At 45.9% G+C, this 18,359-nt stretch overlaps 1 protein-coding gene and 1 long non-coding RNA gene across 2 annotated transcripts in view; one reads left to right on the top strand and one right to left on the bottom strand.

Annotated features, from left to right (window-relative positions):
• Positions 1–232: 232 nt before the first annotated feature.
• LOC147712144 (uncharacterized) lies at positions 233–14,105 on the bottom strand. The gene is made up of 2 exons (XR_015295981.1): positions 13,971–14,105; positions 233–3,886 (listed from the first exon to the last, which is right to left on the bottom strand). It is a non-coding gene; the product is annotated as an uncharacterized LOC147712144 (long non-coding RNA).
• A 155-nt stretch (positions 14,106–14,260) lies between these two features.
• RAB11FIP2 (RAB11 family interacting protein 2) overlaps positions 14,261–18,359 on the top strand; it is a 133,143-nt gene continuing 129,044 nt past the window's right edge. Inside the window, exon 1 of the mRNA XM_086922920.1 lies at positions 14,261–14,888. Within this exon, the coding sequence (XP_086779046.1) occupies positions 14,536–14,888 (353 nt within the window). The 5' untranslated portion in view covers positions 14,261–14,535. The remainder of the gene's footprint in view (positions 14,889–18,359) is intronic.

Here is an 18,359-nt window from a genome sequence, read left to right as displayed (position 1 = left end):
GGGACATTAGGTGATTTGCCCACTCAAAGGATGCCAACGCAGAGTGTGGAACCCAGTTCCTCCGTTACAAAGTCGGGAGCTCTGGCAGTTATTGCATTGTACTGTCTTGTAATTGAATTTATATAGCGCCTTCTACCCCTGACAATGCGTCGAAGCGCCTTTCGGCAAGTAGAGCGCTACTCCGGAACACAAAAAGGATTATTGCGCAATAACACCCACCCCACGCTGTTAGTTTAGCGTAAAAGGCCATTTATTAGGACCGGGTTGACAACCAATTTTAACATAACACTAATAAACAGTTAACAATCCCCAACCTTATGTCTTCTAACCATCAACCACTCTCGTACTCCAAATACTCACTCCCACTTCACATCACGACCTCTTTACTTGTACCATTCTCTTCCACACTTCTCTTTCAAACTTCCCCCAGCATCTAGCCATCGCACTCCTGCCTGCCACACACCCATCCTGCACCTGCATCCCCCTCCCCGGAAGGGTGATTATGCTCGTTATGGACTCCCCACCCCTCCCAAGAACTACAAAGACACCCCTTCAACCCGTCCTAAACTGGCATGCTTCTATGGAACACAAACAGACACCCCTTCCCCACTCCTAGAAACTTGTAGGGTGGTCAAAATTCCTTAACATAATCACTGAGGTGCTGGGGACAGGAAGAGGAAGAACTTCCTCCCCTGTCCCCTTTTAAACACTATCCTAACCCCACCCCCTAAAAGCCACCCCCTAGACTACCCAACACCCTGTCCGTCTCGTGCGAACTCCCCAGGGGAAGACTGGTCTGCCAACCTCACTTCCCCTGGGGGCCGCAGTGGTGGATTAGTTTAGTGACATTTGAGCGGTGGACATGTGAGTCTGTTATTTGGAGTGAAAACGATAATGGGGGGATAGAAGAGGGACCAGTCTAGAAAGTGTTATTTGCCACATAATGAAGTGAAGCAAAGGAAACCAAAAGTAACGCACAAATTACTTAGGCCAGTGTAATTTCCTTCTCATGGTCGAAGCCCATAAAAAAAAAGCACTTGTCTACAATGTATTTATTTAATTGTGGTGTTTTCTACAGAGCTGCACTGTTATCGTATGGCCACTTCAATCTAGCTTTTGCAATTGAAACTAATCCAGGCAAATCAGAATTATTTAATAACATTCTTCGTATTTATATTTCCTTTGTGCACAGGCTGCCATTGCATTCCTGTCAAATGTTTGCACAATCATCTGAATTCTACAGTAAGGAGGTACCACTGGATCCGCCAGTGGAATTCCTGAACGTGAAACACAGGCTGCCCTTGCTGCGCTGGCACGAGGCTGGAATGCCTGTTTAATCTCACTATACTGCGGTTGCCAGCGGCGCCGAGGCACCCAATCACGAGGGAGAACCGACCTCCACCGAGAGGGAGCTCGAGGATGACGGCCAAGTGGGCTGGGAGATGGGATTTAAACCAATGGAAAGCAGGGACAGCCTGGACGACCAACCAATCAACGACAGGTTTACAACTAGCGCAAGTTGGTGTTTGAATGGGACCAGAAAGTGCAGGCATCCAGGCTGCTTGCAGATAGTGACAGTGCACCAGCTGACAGCTCAGTGACCGGTGACAGAGGCGGTTGGTGGTGCAGAGAGGGGTCCAGTGGGGGGTTTTCTGTGTTCGAACAGTGAGGTCAAACTGGTGTCCTCGGGACAGAGGGGTGGGAGACCGGTGGGGATCTGGACTGAAGGGGAGGGTGGGGCGGACGATAAGACAGAGGTAGAGACGAATAGGAACAATAGGATTGCGGTGGGGGCCGGTGACAGCACAGGGTCGTAAGGGACTGAGGGTGGAGACAACAGGAACAGACGTGGTGGGACCAGGCATGAATACCTTGGTTTTATCTTTGGTTACAGCCCAAGGACAGAGGTGTGAGTTGGAAGACAGATAGATGCCAGGGATAGATCATAGATGTGGGAGCACGGCCCAGGTGTAGTCCTAGAGCTAGAAAGGGACGTGAGAGGGGGCCTCTTCCAGCACAGGGGCAGAGCGTCTCATCTAGTGGGGATGGTGACGCCCAAGGACGGTAGGACAAACCCCATCCGTGTTTGTCCTGTTTTGCTTGGGAGTCCCCTGATGTCAAGCATATGCTACCTTGTATGCCGTCCCGGTCTCACAGCGCTGCTGGGTGAGTGAGTGCACTTTAGGAATCTTGCTCAGTGACCTGAATTGACTCTAGCCGTTTGTTTCGCAAGCTAACCCTGTTCGACACTGAATAAAGTTGCGGGTCACCCCACCTTCCCATAGTCAAGGCGATTACCTTTAAAGCCATAATTCTGGATTCGGAATGTAGTGTTGCCATCTATAGTACGAGCAAATGCTGCTTTAAGCGGAAGGCTCTGCGCCAAGGAGGGTGCCACACTCCAAAAATAGCGATTGGTGTTCCTGCCAATGACGTATATTTGTCTTTCTTCAAAACACCACCCTACTGCCGTCTCGTGTCAATAAAACCCTGGTCACTAAAATTTTAATCTTTGCCTTCCCTAGTTCTTTGAGGTAACCAAATAAGATATGTAGTGACTGTTTCTGATAGATTTGACCGGAATCTGTTCATGAAATAAAGACAACCCTATTTCCATGGCTTCTGCACAATTGAGGTTTATAGTAACATGATAAGCTGATCAGCTGGTAGTGGGGTGATTGGCGGTATATAGGCTGACTGGATAGCAGTGTTTAGACTGTGTAGTGCGGTGACTGGTGGGGTAAGAGTTGACAGGACAGCTTATGAACTGTTGGGTGTCTAGTGAAGGCTGACTACCAGATGTGTGGTTGATTGCGAGGGTGAACCTAAGTACACAGGGGGACTGCGATTTTAGTTGCTTGTAGAGTGACAAACTGGCATGGGTGTGAATTCAGGGCAGGGAGTGTAAAAATTCAGGACAAAGGGTCAAAATTCAGGACAATAATTACTGACACTACAAATGAAGTTGTGCAATAGTATGTGAGTAAATAGACAACATAAGCACAAGTCAAAATAAGTGACATAGCGGCCTCCCCACTTTCAAGTCCTGGAAAATCCCATATTGCTCTGGGTGTTTTTTCTGGCCCAAGGGAAAGGAAATAGGATTTTAGTGCTGCCCAGCACTTCAACAGTTGCGCAGTGACTGGGAACAATGTGAGCCACTGTGTTGGGACATGCCGAAACAAAGGCTGCCACTCTAGGACCACAAAAGTGAAAAACCCTTTCAACCCCGCTGTCCGCTTTGTAGAAGAGAAATGGCTGTAGACTTTTAGAACAAAGGATTCTACATCCATTGAAAGTCCATTAATAGATTGTTTAGCACAGTTATGCAGGATATGGGTAGAACAGTTTGCAGGCAGAAGGTCTCCATTTGCTCCCTTCAAATGCTGGAACAGAATGATGTCGTCCCTTCAAATGCTGGAACAGAATGTCGTCCATAGTCAACACTTGCGTTGTCTCCACAGTATGCCGCGACGTGCTCCATTTTCAAACCATGGTTATTTAATTTTGTTGTGATCTGTTGTGCAGTAGCTGTAGCAGTCTCTGCTGCATCCTCGTAGAAATCCAGCAGAGTGTAGGCCACACCGGAGGTGAAATTAAAGTTCAGCAACTAAAGTGGATAGAGTTTAAAGTTACTTTTGTTTGAGGCGTCACTGCAAACGGAAAAATATCCATCTTTTAGGTCCTCTTGTGCTCGCTGCAACGATAGAGGTGCACGCACATTTAGAGTGATGCTCGAGGCCTTTGTGCGGCCACAAGATGCTTCCATTGCTATGGATGAGCCTGGATACATTACTTTGCTTAGCTTGATGCCACAATCTAGGGAGCGGTAGGAAATGTGATGCTTCACAGCATGGTACACCAGAGTCACCTCTGCAGCTATGACCTAAAATGTTAAATAAAATTTTAAAAAAATACACAAAAAAGGTATAAGCACGCAAAGAAAATCTCCATCGGTGAAGAAAACAATGGCCACAATGGGGCTTAGAACTGCAAATTTAAACTAAATTGTCGGCTGGTAACCCAAAAGCAATTATGACGTGCTCTTAATATAAACAGAGTGAGAAAAGCACGGTAAAGGCAACCTGACTTGGTAAACACTGCTGCACATTTAAAGAAAGTAACAGAAAATTGTTAGATTGCTCGCCTATTCAGTTAGGGAGTCTTAGAGTGTGACAAAGCAAGAAGAGTGTAAAAGAATTACATAAAACCCATGTCACATTATGATGAAGCAAGCAATTACTTACTTACTTTTGATACTTCTGACTGGAAGCTTGGTTGCAGGTAAGATGAAATTGTGGCACTCAGTATGTGGAGTTATGTTTGGATATGATAACACAACTTGTGCATGCTACTATCACACAACATAGTTAGGCCTAAACATAATACTGGGACCGGAGAGTCAGCTGTTTTTAGGCTGATATGGTCACCAGAGACCGAGGCATAGGAGAAGCACAGCATTTGTAAAACTGAAATGTTTAAACTAACTTAAACAAACGTGGAATAAGGAGTCAGAGGCGGACTTGCCTACAGGGACATTTAAAGTTTTCACCTTAATGGTGCCAATATCTTAAAATATTCTTAAATGAATACTGTCTCCTGTATTTATGAAACCTGCCCGGGTTCTGCAAACATCGTCTGATCCTGGGCATGTGCAATTTCTCTCCGGATCATCTTCATTGGCTTAGGTTATAAATGCTGCCTTAGTCGGGCCCCATGACAGCCATGTCAGTAGTTTGTATCCTTCAGGGCTACTGGCCCCTTTACTCGAAACACTATTTTCTTTCCTGTATCCCCACTCCCGCAGTCTGTGATTTTTCTGTCTCCCCTCCCATTCATGCCTTTTAGCCTGCCCGCACCCCCTTTTCAAATGCAATAGGACTCACGTAAATACGAGTTCTATTGCATTGCAAATGCTTGTTTTTAAAGTATTGCGCACTAACACCCGCGTGCTGCCTTACATCGGGCTCATGCGCCCAAAGTCTTCCACTCCACGAGGAAAATCAGGAAGTGATCTGGATAGGAGGGCGTTTGGTTTCCAGCGCTCGTGCACACCACTACATAAGCTGACTGCGAAAATTATGCCAGCCGATTAAGATTTTACGGTCAACCTACAGCTAGGCTTCTGGCAGAAACAGAGGCTAACTTCCAACTGGGAACACATCCACTCAGAAGCCCACCTGTCAGCTATATAGTAAGACGGGTCAGACAGATACTGTCTCTGCACCTCAGAGGCACGCGTGGACGACACAGCAAATAAGCACATCGGAATTTCACACAGCGCATTAAGATTGGTTGAGGTGCCAAAAATTCTCCAATCCTAGGTCATAGTCTACATTTCGAGTTGTGCCCACTCCAAGAAAATTTTCAGCCATGGGATTGGCCACGATACGACCCGGAAGTACTAGGGCGGACAGAGGTACAGCAGGATCTTGGAGGTCTCTACTGGCCAAAAGTGAGTCAATAGTCGAAGGGCATGTTTATTGTATAAATAACTTCTACAATTATTCACAAAAGGTACTGTGTTTTTAGTTACCCGATGGTCCAAGCATAGGCTAATTGGCTGTTTTGATTTATACTTTCAAAAAAGCTGTTTTACATATAGCCCCATGAGCGAATGGTCTGTGGTTCGAGATTCTTCGGGGTCATGGGGACACTGCAAGGGGGATATCCACCACAGTTTATACCAACCTGGGGGAGCGAGAAAAGATCTGTTAACCCTTATTTTTTTTCATAGTGGTAACTCAACAGAAGGTAATGGACTGCTTTACATGAGAACGCATTTGTTTATGGTAGGCACAGGGAGATGAAGGGATCTCCCCAGAATAGCAGAATGTTGGGCTGATGCCGAAAGTTGAACCTGGTTCCCCATCGCCATAGTTGGCGGCTCTGGCCATTAAGTCACATCCTCGCAATCGAGTCTCTGCATCGACCCAACAACATTCTATGATTATGGGCAGTTGTATTTTGGAGTGCTTGAAACAGGCACCAGTTACCTTTACAGGGACACATCCTCTCTGGATGTTTATCCGCGTTTATATTATTTCGTAATGAAGCATCTTAATGAAGAAACCTGCTGAAAGTCTCCTTACACAAACATCCATTTGATTCTTACCTGGTGAGCTCCCTGCTTTCCTTGTACTTATCCCTATCGCACCAGACCTACATTTTAAAGCGTTCCGATGCTTCACTTAGGCACAAGGTGCTTTATAAAAGTATCAAAACATTAATTATATCTAGGAGTCAAAAAAGCAACAAAACTCACTGTGAAACCAAAGCCTCAACATGGAAAAACAAAAGGTGTGTTAATGCAGACCCAAGCATGCACACAAGTGTGACACAAATGTGTGAGCTAAAGCTCTAGGGCATGGGTAAATTTTCCCATCAGTAGCCACTCTGTACCGCCCTTGTTGACATCATTTGGGTTCTCCTTGCCCAGGAGACAACAAGCATTTGCAATGCAAAAGGTCTCGCATTAGGAAAGTTTGAGCTATTGGTATTGTAAATGACATTTTTTATTTATGCGTTGGTTTTAAAAATACCGAAATTAATAGCTTTGTCATTTACAATGCCAATAGTTTTAACTTTCACAAATGTGACACCTATAGCTTTTGTAATGCAATATGTGTTGTATTTTCACGAAAATCCAAGAACAGAATTGAAATATTAACATCTTTTTGTGACATTTATAAGACAGACGTCATCGTTGTTCGAGTACTTTACGCTGGTGTTTGGATTCCTGTAAATCCCCAGTGTTGCAGGGTGCTTAAGAATTTTGTGATCACAGTTGTACTGTATTCCGTGCTGGGGGGGAGGGGAGGAGAGAAAGAGAGAAAGAGAGAAAGAGAGAAAGAGAGAAAGAGAGAAAGAGAGAGAGAGAGAGAGAGAGAGAGACACTAATGCAACCAACACTTACCCTTGTCAATGGCCCATCTCTGTGCAGACTTCCAGATCCATCTACAAGCTTCATAAGACCTCCTGGTAACTGGCGTGTCACACTGGATTGGTTCCGGGTGCACTAACTTGTGTTAAATTCTATTGTAGCTAATACCGGTCCAGCGTTCGTCAAAGAATATGTTTTTGACATTTTTCAAATGTTTATGATAGCAATAAATAATAAAGCCTCACTCATGAGTCGATTTGTTTCATTCACAGTACTTTGCCCAACCTGACTCCTCCTTATCAAGGGGAATATCACGTAATTTCGCAAACCTGTCATTCAAATGTAGGAGGCGCAGCTACTGCTAGGCAGTGCAGTTTGTGAGGCATAATACTTTTAACTCTACTTCAAAGTCCGCTCAAGCAGGACAAAACTGCAACAACATTATTGCATTTGATTTATGTCCACTGAAACCAGCTGCCATAACAGTTTTCCAGTCGAATAAAATCCGCCGCGTGTACTTTATGTAAATGAGGAGCTCATAGGCTAGATTCTGTCGAATTAAAGAAAATGCAAGTACATCTTAATAAATCTAGTTTATTGGCCTTTAGCGCATCGGTTTGTTTGTGCGGATGGGAGAAAGGAGAGGGCAGAGATTTAGAAAGAGGGAATGGAGAAGAGCTAGCAAGAAAGAGAGGTTGTGAGTAATAGAAAGATCAAGAGAGAGAGTTAGATAAAATGGTGAGAAGGGGCAAGAGAGAGAAAGAAAGCGAGGTGACAGTGGAGGGGCTAAAGAGATAGAGAAACTATAGAGGGACAAAAAGAGAAACAAAAGTGGAGATAGAAAAGAAAAAGAGAGTGACAGTCAGAAAGAGAGAGAAACACAGAGAGAGAAAAGGAGAGCGATCGCAGACTTGAACTTAGTCTGCCACTGGGGCACACCCTTTCTTCACCAAGGCTTCGGCAATAACTGTTGGCATCTGCGTGGGGGGGTTCTGATACAAGGCACCAGGGATTCGCCTGACAAGTGTCTGACTCCGCCCCTGTCCTAATGGCCTTCCAGACACGGGCTGTCGGAGAATTTCTTCCTTTGCACAAGAGCACACCGTTCGAACTGCTTTCCACTTGCACAGCTCCTCTGTAGAGTTCTAAGCAGTTGGTGGGGAGTGCCAGGTGAGCGAACAGCCTGTCCTTCGTGTTCACCTCGCTTGCCCAACGGAAATGTAACAAACATCACGACACAAGAGCCTGCCTATGGCCAAGAGAAGGCGCTGTGATACTCCAAGCAGGCAGGGGCCGTGCACTGTTCGTAGCACCAACACGCACATTTTGCACGCCATCACTATTCATGCACGGCTAAATCACAAAAAACTAAAGTGGGCTCAAGTGCTTGCTAATAATGCATTACCATTTCAGGTACCTGTGAAGACTGGAAGTCTGAGCTGCAGATGTGGAAAATTAGTACAAGCTTGGTGAACATTATCTGCGCCATCTTGCCCCTTTTCGAGCCCATTCGTGCGCGTAAGCGGCAGCCATTTTGAACACCATGGCCTCCCTGCCCCTCGCTGATAGCCAGCGCGTCTCTCTCTCTCTCTTAACCTTGCAAGCATCCCCCGCGCACTGACATCCCCCGCTCTCTCATGCCTTGGGTCATAAACCCCTCTTCAGCGCAGCTTCACCACTGAATCCCATCCTGTTCCCAGCGCGACACCTCCCCTCATTCCTTTCATGGCCTCAGACCCTTTTGATGCAAACCCCCTTTTTCCTGTGTCCCCGTTTGTCTTCCTTGTTCCCAGGCCGACACCTGGCCCTGCGGATACTGTTTATTACCCCGTACAGTAGGAAGCTTCCCCTCCCCATCAAAAGACCCACGAACCGATCAAAGCCCCCACCCTATGAGATCCGATCAACTCCACGCATTCCGTGAATCGGCGGAATGCCCTGCTGCACGACAACCACCACCTGTTGTGACCGGGGTGGGGAATCCAACTGTAAATGTATGTGGGAACGGGCCTGAAGGGGAGATTCCGAGGATGTTCTTTCAACTATCAATGTGTTGCGAGAATGTGTTATGTGCAATAAAGGTCATAAACCCTAGTATAAGAGGCCAGGCCTCAGAGATGTGGCTAGAGCACCTCGTGACGATACTTGCTGTCTGAATTGATGTGTTCTCCTCCGGAGAGAATAAAATCCTCGTTTCCTGCCTTCCAGTCTCCAGCGCCTGCTTCTTCATTGATTAACATTGGTGGGTCATAGAGGCGATACCGCCGGGCAACATAAAAAGGGTCTTTGGTTACCGGTTGTCTTTGGAACCCCTTTTTTACACAGAGCCAGCTGGAAATCCAACAATCTCTGACTTGGATTACCCTGGCAGGCGCACAGCCCGCTGAGCTATCTTACGATCACTGTCAGAGCACAGTGGAGGGACTGGGAAGTGGGGGATTCCTTTCAAAGGCATGCGCTTTTGGCGACGTGTTCACCAAGGAAAAGTAGTAGCAAGTAGTAATACAAGTATCAGTTCTGTTCCTATTGTGAAGCATTCTGACGCCTTCGGGTAAAGTCCGCGCTATATAAAAACGCATTAAATAAATAACTAAATAAAAAATGATACCCTTTGCAGTGAGGAGATTGTGAGTGTGGACTTGGCGCCGTCTCTGCACATGTCACGGTGTATGCGGCGGCTACTGCCATAGCACAGGGATGCAGGGCTGCTGAAAAAAATCAAAGTGCGCACTGAAAATAAAAAGTGTAAGCAGTGCCCTGAGCTGCGGCGAAAAGACACCCGAGCTTGGGAGACGAGTGTCTGGGCACCCCCAAAGCAACGCCGAATATTGGGAATACTCACTGTTACCTGGCAGCGTAGACTGCCTCTGTGCTCACACAAAGCGATACACGAGCGAAGGCGGGCCCGCGGCCATTGTCCTTCTTCTACTTCCATGGCCCTGGTCTGCTCGCTGTTCTCAGGCTGGGGTCGTGCGCAGCTGATATTAGATCCGGGTCCTTGTCCGTACTCTCTTTCTGCGGGGGGCGGGCATGCGCGCGCTCGCTCAGTTCGCAGGAGGGACGCACTGGTCCTTGTTATGTTACGCATCTGTATAGGAGGCTGAATGGGGGCACGCGCCGGCAGTCAGACAGACGCCATGGAGCCGCCGCTTCTGATCACCGCCTGCCTCCTGCTGCTCGGCGGGGCCCGAGCCGCCGCTTCTGATCACCGCCTGCCTCCTGCTGCTCTGCGGGGGCCCGCGCCGACCCCTCCGGTGAGTGCCAGCACGTTTTCTTAAAGCCTTTTCCACGTTCGCTTTGTATAGGAGGCTGAAAGGGGGCACGCGCCGGCAGTCAGACACACGCCATTGAGCCGCCGCTTCTGATCACCGCCTGCCTCCTGCTGCTCGGCGGGGCCCGCGCCGACCTCTCTGGTGAGTGCCAGCACGTTTCCTTCAAGCCTTTTCCGCGTTGTGGAATCCTCACATGTGGTGTGGCTTCTGGGGCTGTAGAGTGCGAGCACGTTTTCACATAAATGAAAGCGAAACTGACACGCGCACGTTAGACCTGAATGAAAGCGCAACAAGCAGCCAAGGTGCCAAAGCGCGCCCACGAGCACAAATCTCCGGCAGCAGACGCTCGTAACAGTCTGCTGTCCACATTCCCCTGAAAGTGGCGACATAAGTTGTCGACCTAGACAGCAAGCAAAGCTTCGCTTTGCTTCCGTCTAGGCTCGACCTAAAAAAGAAAAAACAGCCTGTTGATGTTATTGAGGCTGTTCCAAGACACTACAGGTGATGTGATGTCAGTACTAGATATAAGTGGCGACTAAAAGCAGTACTAGATATAATTAATGTTTTGATGTTTCAGTCGGGGCATATATCTAATATGGGTCGTTAAACCTGCCCTCGGACCCCCTTCTACTGGAGGTTGTTGATGCTTTATAAAAGTAACCAGGTAGCGATGACACCAAGTGCAAGTTCGTATTTTTTAAATTACATTTGCTATTACAAAGGGCTTCAGTATGAGTGGTAAGGAAGGACACCCTTGAAGAGGGACGTGGTGGTGGTATGGACGTTGTTTGTGGTAGGGTGACCAGACGTCCCGGATTTCCCGGGACTGTCGCGGATTTCAGAGTACTGTCCCGAAGCTTTTCTTCATGTTAAGTACATCTCGGTTTTTAGAACAAAGGTCAAGTCCTCCTGCAAACCAAAGCCCTGTTGAAATTTCTGCTCATGTTTCCAGAATTTTTACAGGCACTTCTAACGTTGGAAATAATATATCTGCCTCTTCCAAGCAGCGCAGGAAAAGGCCGGCTGCATGCTCAGAGGAGACAGAGTGGGAGGAGGGCGGGGGCTCAGGCTGGCGATCCTGCCATAGGCACGCATTTACAGAGCAAAATATATATTTACACACACACACACAGGGCTTTAAGTGAGATGGTAAAACTGGGGGGGGTCTCCCAAAGTGGCGTCACTAACGTAATTAAGGTTCCGGCTTAAAAGCACCCAAGATGAAAATCTATGCTTAGCTTCTCAGGTTGCCATCCGACTGGCAATTTTGAACTTCTGTCATTACATCCAGGTATACAATTCAGCAAGTAACACTACCCTTACAACAAGCCAGTACTATTGGCTTGGTCAATGGGTTTAAGTTGCACAACATGAATAAGCAATAGCCATGGTTTCGTAGTATAGCATACTGAAAATGCTCCGGTTTTGAAATGATAACACTATAAAAGAACAACTCTCCTTGAAACTCACATGAAAGACAGTGAAGGGACCAGTCTCATCACCTGCTTTTTAGAACTGCTGGTGCTGAACACCGGCAAGACCAGGCCCACTTGAAGGGTGTGTGTGCGCGAATAAAAAAAAAAAAAAAACATACCAGAAATAAAAGTACAGGACTAAAAGATCAGAAGCCTTGAGAGCGCTGACATTTACACTGACAAACAGCCATGAACACCCCTTTTAAAGGTGTACTGACACGGAGGCAGGCGCTCTGCATCGACTTCCTTTTGAATGCATTGGACCGAAGAGGGAACTTGGAGGGGGGCGCATTAGAAAATTATCCAATTGTAGGTATATATTTACCTATTTTTTTAATATATTTTTTATTTTCTCTATTATACAGTGCATTGATAAGTGTGTGTATCCATGTATGTAGATTTAGAGAGATTGTAGCTAACCTCAAGGCAACCAGGTGCTCTGTTAATTTATAATCCACTTATTCCTGCTATGTAGTGGATTGTTGACAGTTTGAAGCAATTCTTGAGCCTCTGTTTACACAAAAATGGCTTACATAACCTGCTGTGGAATGGGAAGAGATGCTTGTTGGAATAGGGAACAGCTGTACCATCTACAATGCCTTAAATTGCAACTAAGAAATGAATGGAGTGATTGCTTGCAAAAGCTATGCACTCTTAAGGTGCTGTCATTTATATGTCAAACTCATCAAGTTGTTGCCAGGAATAAATTATGAAAATGTGACATAGCTTGACATTTGTGATCATGACGAAGCGCTCACACAGCGATATATTTATATCTTTTCCCTACCAGCAGAAACACTTCATTAAATTGCCATCAGGGTGCAGCTGCCATCAGATATCGCTGCTTGTTGATTGTCAGCTTCACTAAATCCAAACTTTACTTTTATTTGGGAGGGTAGGGGCGGGGGACATGCGCATACGAAGAATTACAGAAACCGTTGTAATCAGAGCTTACAAGGCGTTCTGCAAGCTTTCAGTAAAAGCATGTAGATCGGTACTGGGGCGCACAAGCACGGTGGCCTACACACAATCTGTTCAAGTATTTAATTTGGGCTGCTGGATTTCACCACAGGCCAAACTCCACTGAAATCATGTTAAACCTCTTAGTACAGCCCTGCTTCTCTAAAGATCATCAACAACAGGCATGCATAAAGCTTCTTGTTTGATGTCAGCTCCATTTTTCTTTACTTTTTGACATGCAAAAAGTGCCCCTTTAAAGCTGGCTCTTGTTAACATTGGCAACAGCCCCTCTGCACTTTATTTACTCTCCCTATGGGTGTGCAAGTTTACTTTATATTAGCCACTGAACTACTTCATGGTATACAATTTTAGAGGGGGCTGCATCTGATTCTTTGTCAGAGCGCTTACACAGTGATACATTTACAGCCACAGAGATCTACATTGCACTACTGTGCGATAATATGCTGCATCACTAAATACTTATAAGGTCCCAAAGGCGAGACAGATTGCATTGCAAATGCTTGTTTCCATACTCAGTGCTAAAACAGATTGGATAAAACCTCTGCGTTATCAGCCTCCTAGCATTTAAATAATAAGACATATGAATAGGAGGAATTTACTAAAAATGTTGAGGGGGGCTGGTTCTCGTTCTTTAGGGGGTAGATCTTTTAAGAACAGCCTATAACATGGTGTTGTCGTAATCACACATATTACTGCTTTACAGGTTACATAATTGAGAGCAACCCATTAACGAAGGTTTTGTAAAGATAGTGGACGAACGTCTCATCTCTCCCATGGGAATCTCTCCAGGGAATACATGCACGTATATCTAATAAGTGTACGTGAGCCAGGAAGCATGTCCGAGTTAATATTAACATTGTGGCAAGGCATGAGTCCATTTCAGCTGCAGGATGGACCTGTGTCTTTTATTCATTTGGTTCCAAATGTACATCTTCTTTTAAATATTTATACCACGAGGGGCAGTTTAATCTCTGTAGAAGGGATATGTATTTATGAAATGATCTGCAACGGGGACTTCTCATTTACAACATAAGGTGGAGTAGTGAAAATGAGTGGTAATCGGTGCCGTTCACTTAAGATAAAATAAAGTTTTCAGGTTTATTTTCCAGGAAAAATCCTCTAGTCAGACAGCCCCAAAACTAGTTCTTCACCACTGGACACAACCTTGAATGCCGCACGGAGATTCATCTCGAACACATACGTTTCCTTGTGTAGATTTCACAAACACCGTGATTGATTCCCCTTCAGAAGACTATGCCTAGTCTCTGGTAACCGGAATGAGTGAGGCATAGTGAGCATACACTGCAATTAAACGCACATCACGCTTCATGAGGCAAAGAAAGCAACAACTAAACTTACCGATCACCAAATAAGAATAAGTAGGTGTTTGCTGTGAAACGGCTAGTCCACGGCAGACTGGTGATTCAAAAACGCAAAAGCTAAAAGCTCAAAACGTGCTCTGCATGTCCGGTAGTACCGTAGCTGTTCTCGTGGCCCTTGACGCATCAGGCCAATAAGAACACTCCTGCAGTGTACTAACAAGCTCTAGGATTGGCTGATGGCTTTCAAGCCAATCCTAGATCGCTTTGTTTTGTTATTCATTGCAACGATTGGAGGAACGGTTGGTGATAGAAAGGCACATGATTGGCCAAACAATTGGTCACCAAACAGCAGGTAAAATTACGGACAAATGGCTTCCGCTAAAGAAACCTTCACGGACAACGGACAGACGGCCGAAATTACGGGATGTCCGTGAAATTTACGGACGGTTGGTTAGTTGCTTGCCAGGCTGTGGGTTTAAAGGTGGATGACCACCCGATTGTTGCCTAAATGTAAGGTTCTGCAGCAGCTTTCTGGCTGATTCCATGGAGTATTGATTTAACTTGGGACAGCTTTCATTGTTGACCCAATAGGACGCTCCACCATGTCTTTAGCGGAGCAGACCCAGAAGTGGTTCCCCACCCACGTGCAGGTGACGGTCCTGGAGTCCCGCAATCTTCCAGCCAAGGGTAAGGGAGCCACCAATGATGCCTACACCATTATTCAGCTGGGCAAGGAGAAGTACTCAACCTCAGTGGCTGAGAAGAGCCTGAGCCCTATATGGAAGGAGGAGGCGTCCTTCGAGCTTCCAGGGCTGCTGGTCCCGGGCACTCCAGAGCGGTATGATTTACATCTCATTGTCATGCATCGCTCACTGGTGGGCCTTGACAAATTCCTAGGGCAGGCGGCCATCAGCCTCAATGACATCTTCGAGGACAAGCAAAGAAAGAAAACTGAGTAAGTGCTGCTGCTCTGAAACGTTTTAGCATTTTCATTTTCCTCTAACTGCTGCTCCCTGTAAGCACTCCACTCTCTTCCCTAGGTACTCACTTGCTCCCACTTTAATATGCTATAATGCTTCTTTAGGCACTCCGGTTATATTTTTCCTCCGAGTTCCCCAGACACAAAATGCACTCCTTCATTGGCCCACTGTCTCCTTGAAGTCCAAGATCCCGATTTCTTAGAGTGAAAAGGTATTGAGTCTGCACCGCATAGCCCCCCCCCCCCCCACATCCCCCTCATTGGCCCAAGAGAAATGAGACTTCCATGGAGCAGTCACCTATGAAGGCCTGTGATATTACATTGTCCTCAGAAATGTGAGAATCACTCTTGAATCACTCTTTCTTGAACTATCTGAGAAGTTAGACCTCCTTTAGAAATGAAGGTGACTTATCCCACCTGCCTCTAGCTTTAACTAACACTGTCTTCCTTCTCAGCTTGTGGACTCCACGGATAAATATAAAGATCAAGCAAAGGCACATGTTGAGCATTGTCAGAGAGGGGTGAGGTGTCCATGTTGTAAGCTCCTGGAATTCTTCTAGCCCTTGTAACCCCCCCTCCTCCACATTCACTGGATTCCAACTCTATTTTACTCATCACTGGGCTACCCTAACTTTTCTCTCTCCACCAGGACTTGATTCTTTTCACAGATACTGCCCCCTTTTCGTTGGTGCTACTCACTACCTACTTCGTTGCTGTCTTTCCTATCCTTGTCGCTAGTGTCCTCTTTTCTTCTGCCCCGACTTTACCTGTTCCACTTCCCTCTGCAGCCAGATGACTAAAGTTTTGTACCCATTATACATTGGCGCTCCGCTAGTCGTTGTGATATTAGTGTTTAGGCCAGCTCTTTCTAGCCACAAACCTTCTCCGTTATTCCCTCTCCCTTATTTCACCCCTATACACATTTATCTGTCCTTTTTACAAATAGGTGTCAAATTACACAGAAGCTTTTTCGAAAGTGACGCCTCCTCCTGTCACAATAAATATATTTGTGGTCAGTAAAAGGCATTGGTTTTGTCTCTCACTGTTAGGGTCTTTCGTCAGCCCTTATTAAGTGGCAGAGTGGATCTAGGTTTTGACGCCCTTGGACCTTAGATTTATACACCCTTAGCACCAAATCAGCCTGAATGAGTCCTGCTGAAGCAGAGAACCGTGTCTACAGAAATGTGCCACTGCTGTTTGGTGGCAGAGTGAAGGTATGTGAGTCAGTAGATAACTGAAACATTTATTTAGCAATGCATTTGCATACAGCAACATTAACGCACTGTCCAGATAATTGGCAAAATAAGACTTAAATGATCTAAAGCATAGAACTCGCAGTCTAACCCAGACAGTAACCAGTAAGAACTTGATCTCTCTAGGATATACCACAAGAAATTTGGACCGAGGTAAGCAATGAATGGCTCACTTGAGCATAAATCAAAACAGTAACTAAGTCCCAATGTGGAATGTAGAGTTAAGGATTACCCGCATGGAGCAGGTTGGCCAAGACAGTTTGTCGGAGTGCTTAAGTAGGAGTGGCCGCGTTGAAGAATCTCATACTTGCGTTCCTCTTTTATGTCACATTTCCATCTCCAGTCACAGGAGCACTTTACTTTGTATCTGCAGTAAATGTATTCAAACCTCAAAAGACGTGCTCCAATGTTCGATCCTTAAGTGTAGTGACCTTGCACCTCTGGAGCTCACGTGCTTCAAACATGGGGGCCACAGGTGACCCAAGTATTACACTGTCGGATTGTCTGCAGGGCTAAATCACCCATCTGAGCAGCTGCCCCTCAAAATCCCTCTGTGATACCTCCATAAACTAAATGTCCCAAAGTCCCTCCGTGCCCATTTGTTCTCTGTATAAACTCAATGCCCCCAAATCCCTCCATACCTTTTTGTTCTCTCTAAGAATACAATGTACCAAAATCCATCTCTACCCCATGGATCCCTCTATAAACTGAATATCTCTAAATGTGCCCTCCCCGTTCCTGAGCTCTGATTTTGTTAAGCATTGCAACACAAAGCACTTGCTCTGTACTGCCATTTTAATGGAAAAATGTTTTTTATTTTTATTCTAGACCTGTTCGCTAGTCTCTTGTTACCTTCTGATTACTTCAGACTGCTTTGACGTGCAACAGTTGTGAACAGGGTTAGCACTGCATTTAGTGAATATTGATGTGGGTGGAGAACTAACCTCTGTATTCTCAATCTGTATTTTCGAGTAGACGTGGCTATGCCACTGTTTGGAGGTTTTATTTAGTATTTGGGCTAGTGGTGATATAATTTGTACTGGGACCGTGAACCTTAGGAGCTTAGCCATTGCACGTTACTGAGAGCTTGCATCTTCTTCTTTTAAAAAAAAAATATGTTTATTAGCATTTTTAATATAAGTAACATAGTACAACTGAGAGCTTGCATCTTGTAGTTCAAGTTCCCTTATAGACTTGTTTGGAAAGTTCCCATTTCCGAAGTTCGCTGCGCTCTGCTTGATGACTTCGTAACATTTCACAACATGTGGCCCTGTTCTCAGTTGGGTCTGCCCGCATGTCTTCACGATTAAACCTCAGCAAAGCACTATGCTACGCTCGCGTAGTTTGCGAAGTTTGCGCTACTTCGCGAATTTCACGTAGCACAGTGCAAACACGTGTAGCGGTCATTTTGTGGTTGCTCGCGGTCTTCAACGTCAAGTTGGCGACCACGAGCAAGCAAAATGACATCCCGGTGAGACTTTTTCCTGGTTCGCGATCAGCAACATCAAGTTGCTGATCGCGAGTGTGGAAAAAAACCTCCCGGCGAGATTCTCAATGCGGGGACGTCAGGTTTCTCATTGCGAGTGGACGCGTATGCTCGCGATGAGAAACTACTAGTCCGCGTTGAGAAAGCTGCTGCTCGAGTAAAAATCTACTCGAGCGGCAATAAAAGACAGCTCGCACTCTGCAAGATGTTGTTTTCAATGATTACACAGTGCAGACAAGCATCCGGCACTGTGCAGTCATCGCAAACCGCGCACTACGCAGTTCGCATAGTGCTACGCGTAGTTCACGTAGTGCACTTCTCGTAGCTACGCGTAGCGCTACTTCGCGAACGATGCCCAGGCTTATATACGATTTGAGCATCCTTTGGTAAGAGGCCTGTGCTTTGGCAGATTTCAGATTCCACTTTGGAAAATAATGGTGTACAGCTGGAGGGTTTTCGCCTGTATCCTTTTTCTTGATTACTGCAAACATAATTTTAGTTTCTCTACTATAGTGTGCCATGAGCGAATGTAGCCCTTTAAGTATAGTTTTTACATAGTCAAAGTTTTTACACATTGGAGGGCATACGCCGTTTCCTGCATTTATTAGGTTTTCAATATCTGAAGCAAGTACTATCGAGGATTGGTTGATGTAAGGTGCTGGACATGGCTCCACTGCAAGACTAGACAGTTTGATCTTATTTGCTGCT

Source organism: Lissotriton vulgaris, chromosome 5, assembly GCF_964263255.1.
Source record: "Lissotriton vulgaris chromosome 5, aLisVul1.2, whole genome shotgun sequence".
Taxonomy (NCBI): domain Eukaryota; kingdom Metazoa; phylum Chordata; class Amphibia; order Caudata; family Salamandridae; genus Lissotriton; species Lissotriton vulgaris.
This window is presented reverse-complemented; position numbering and strand designations above follow the sequence as displayed.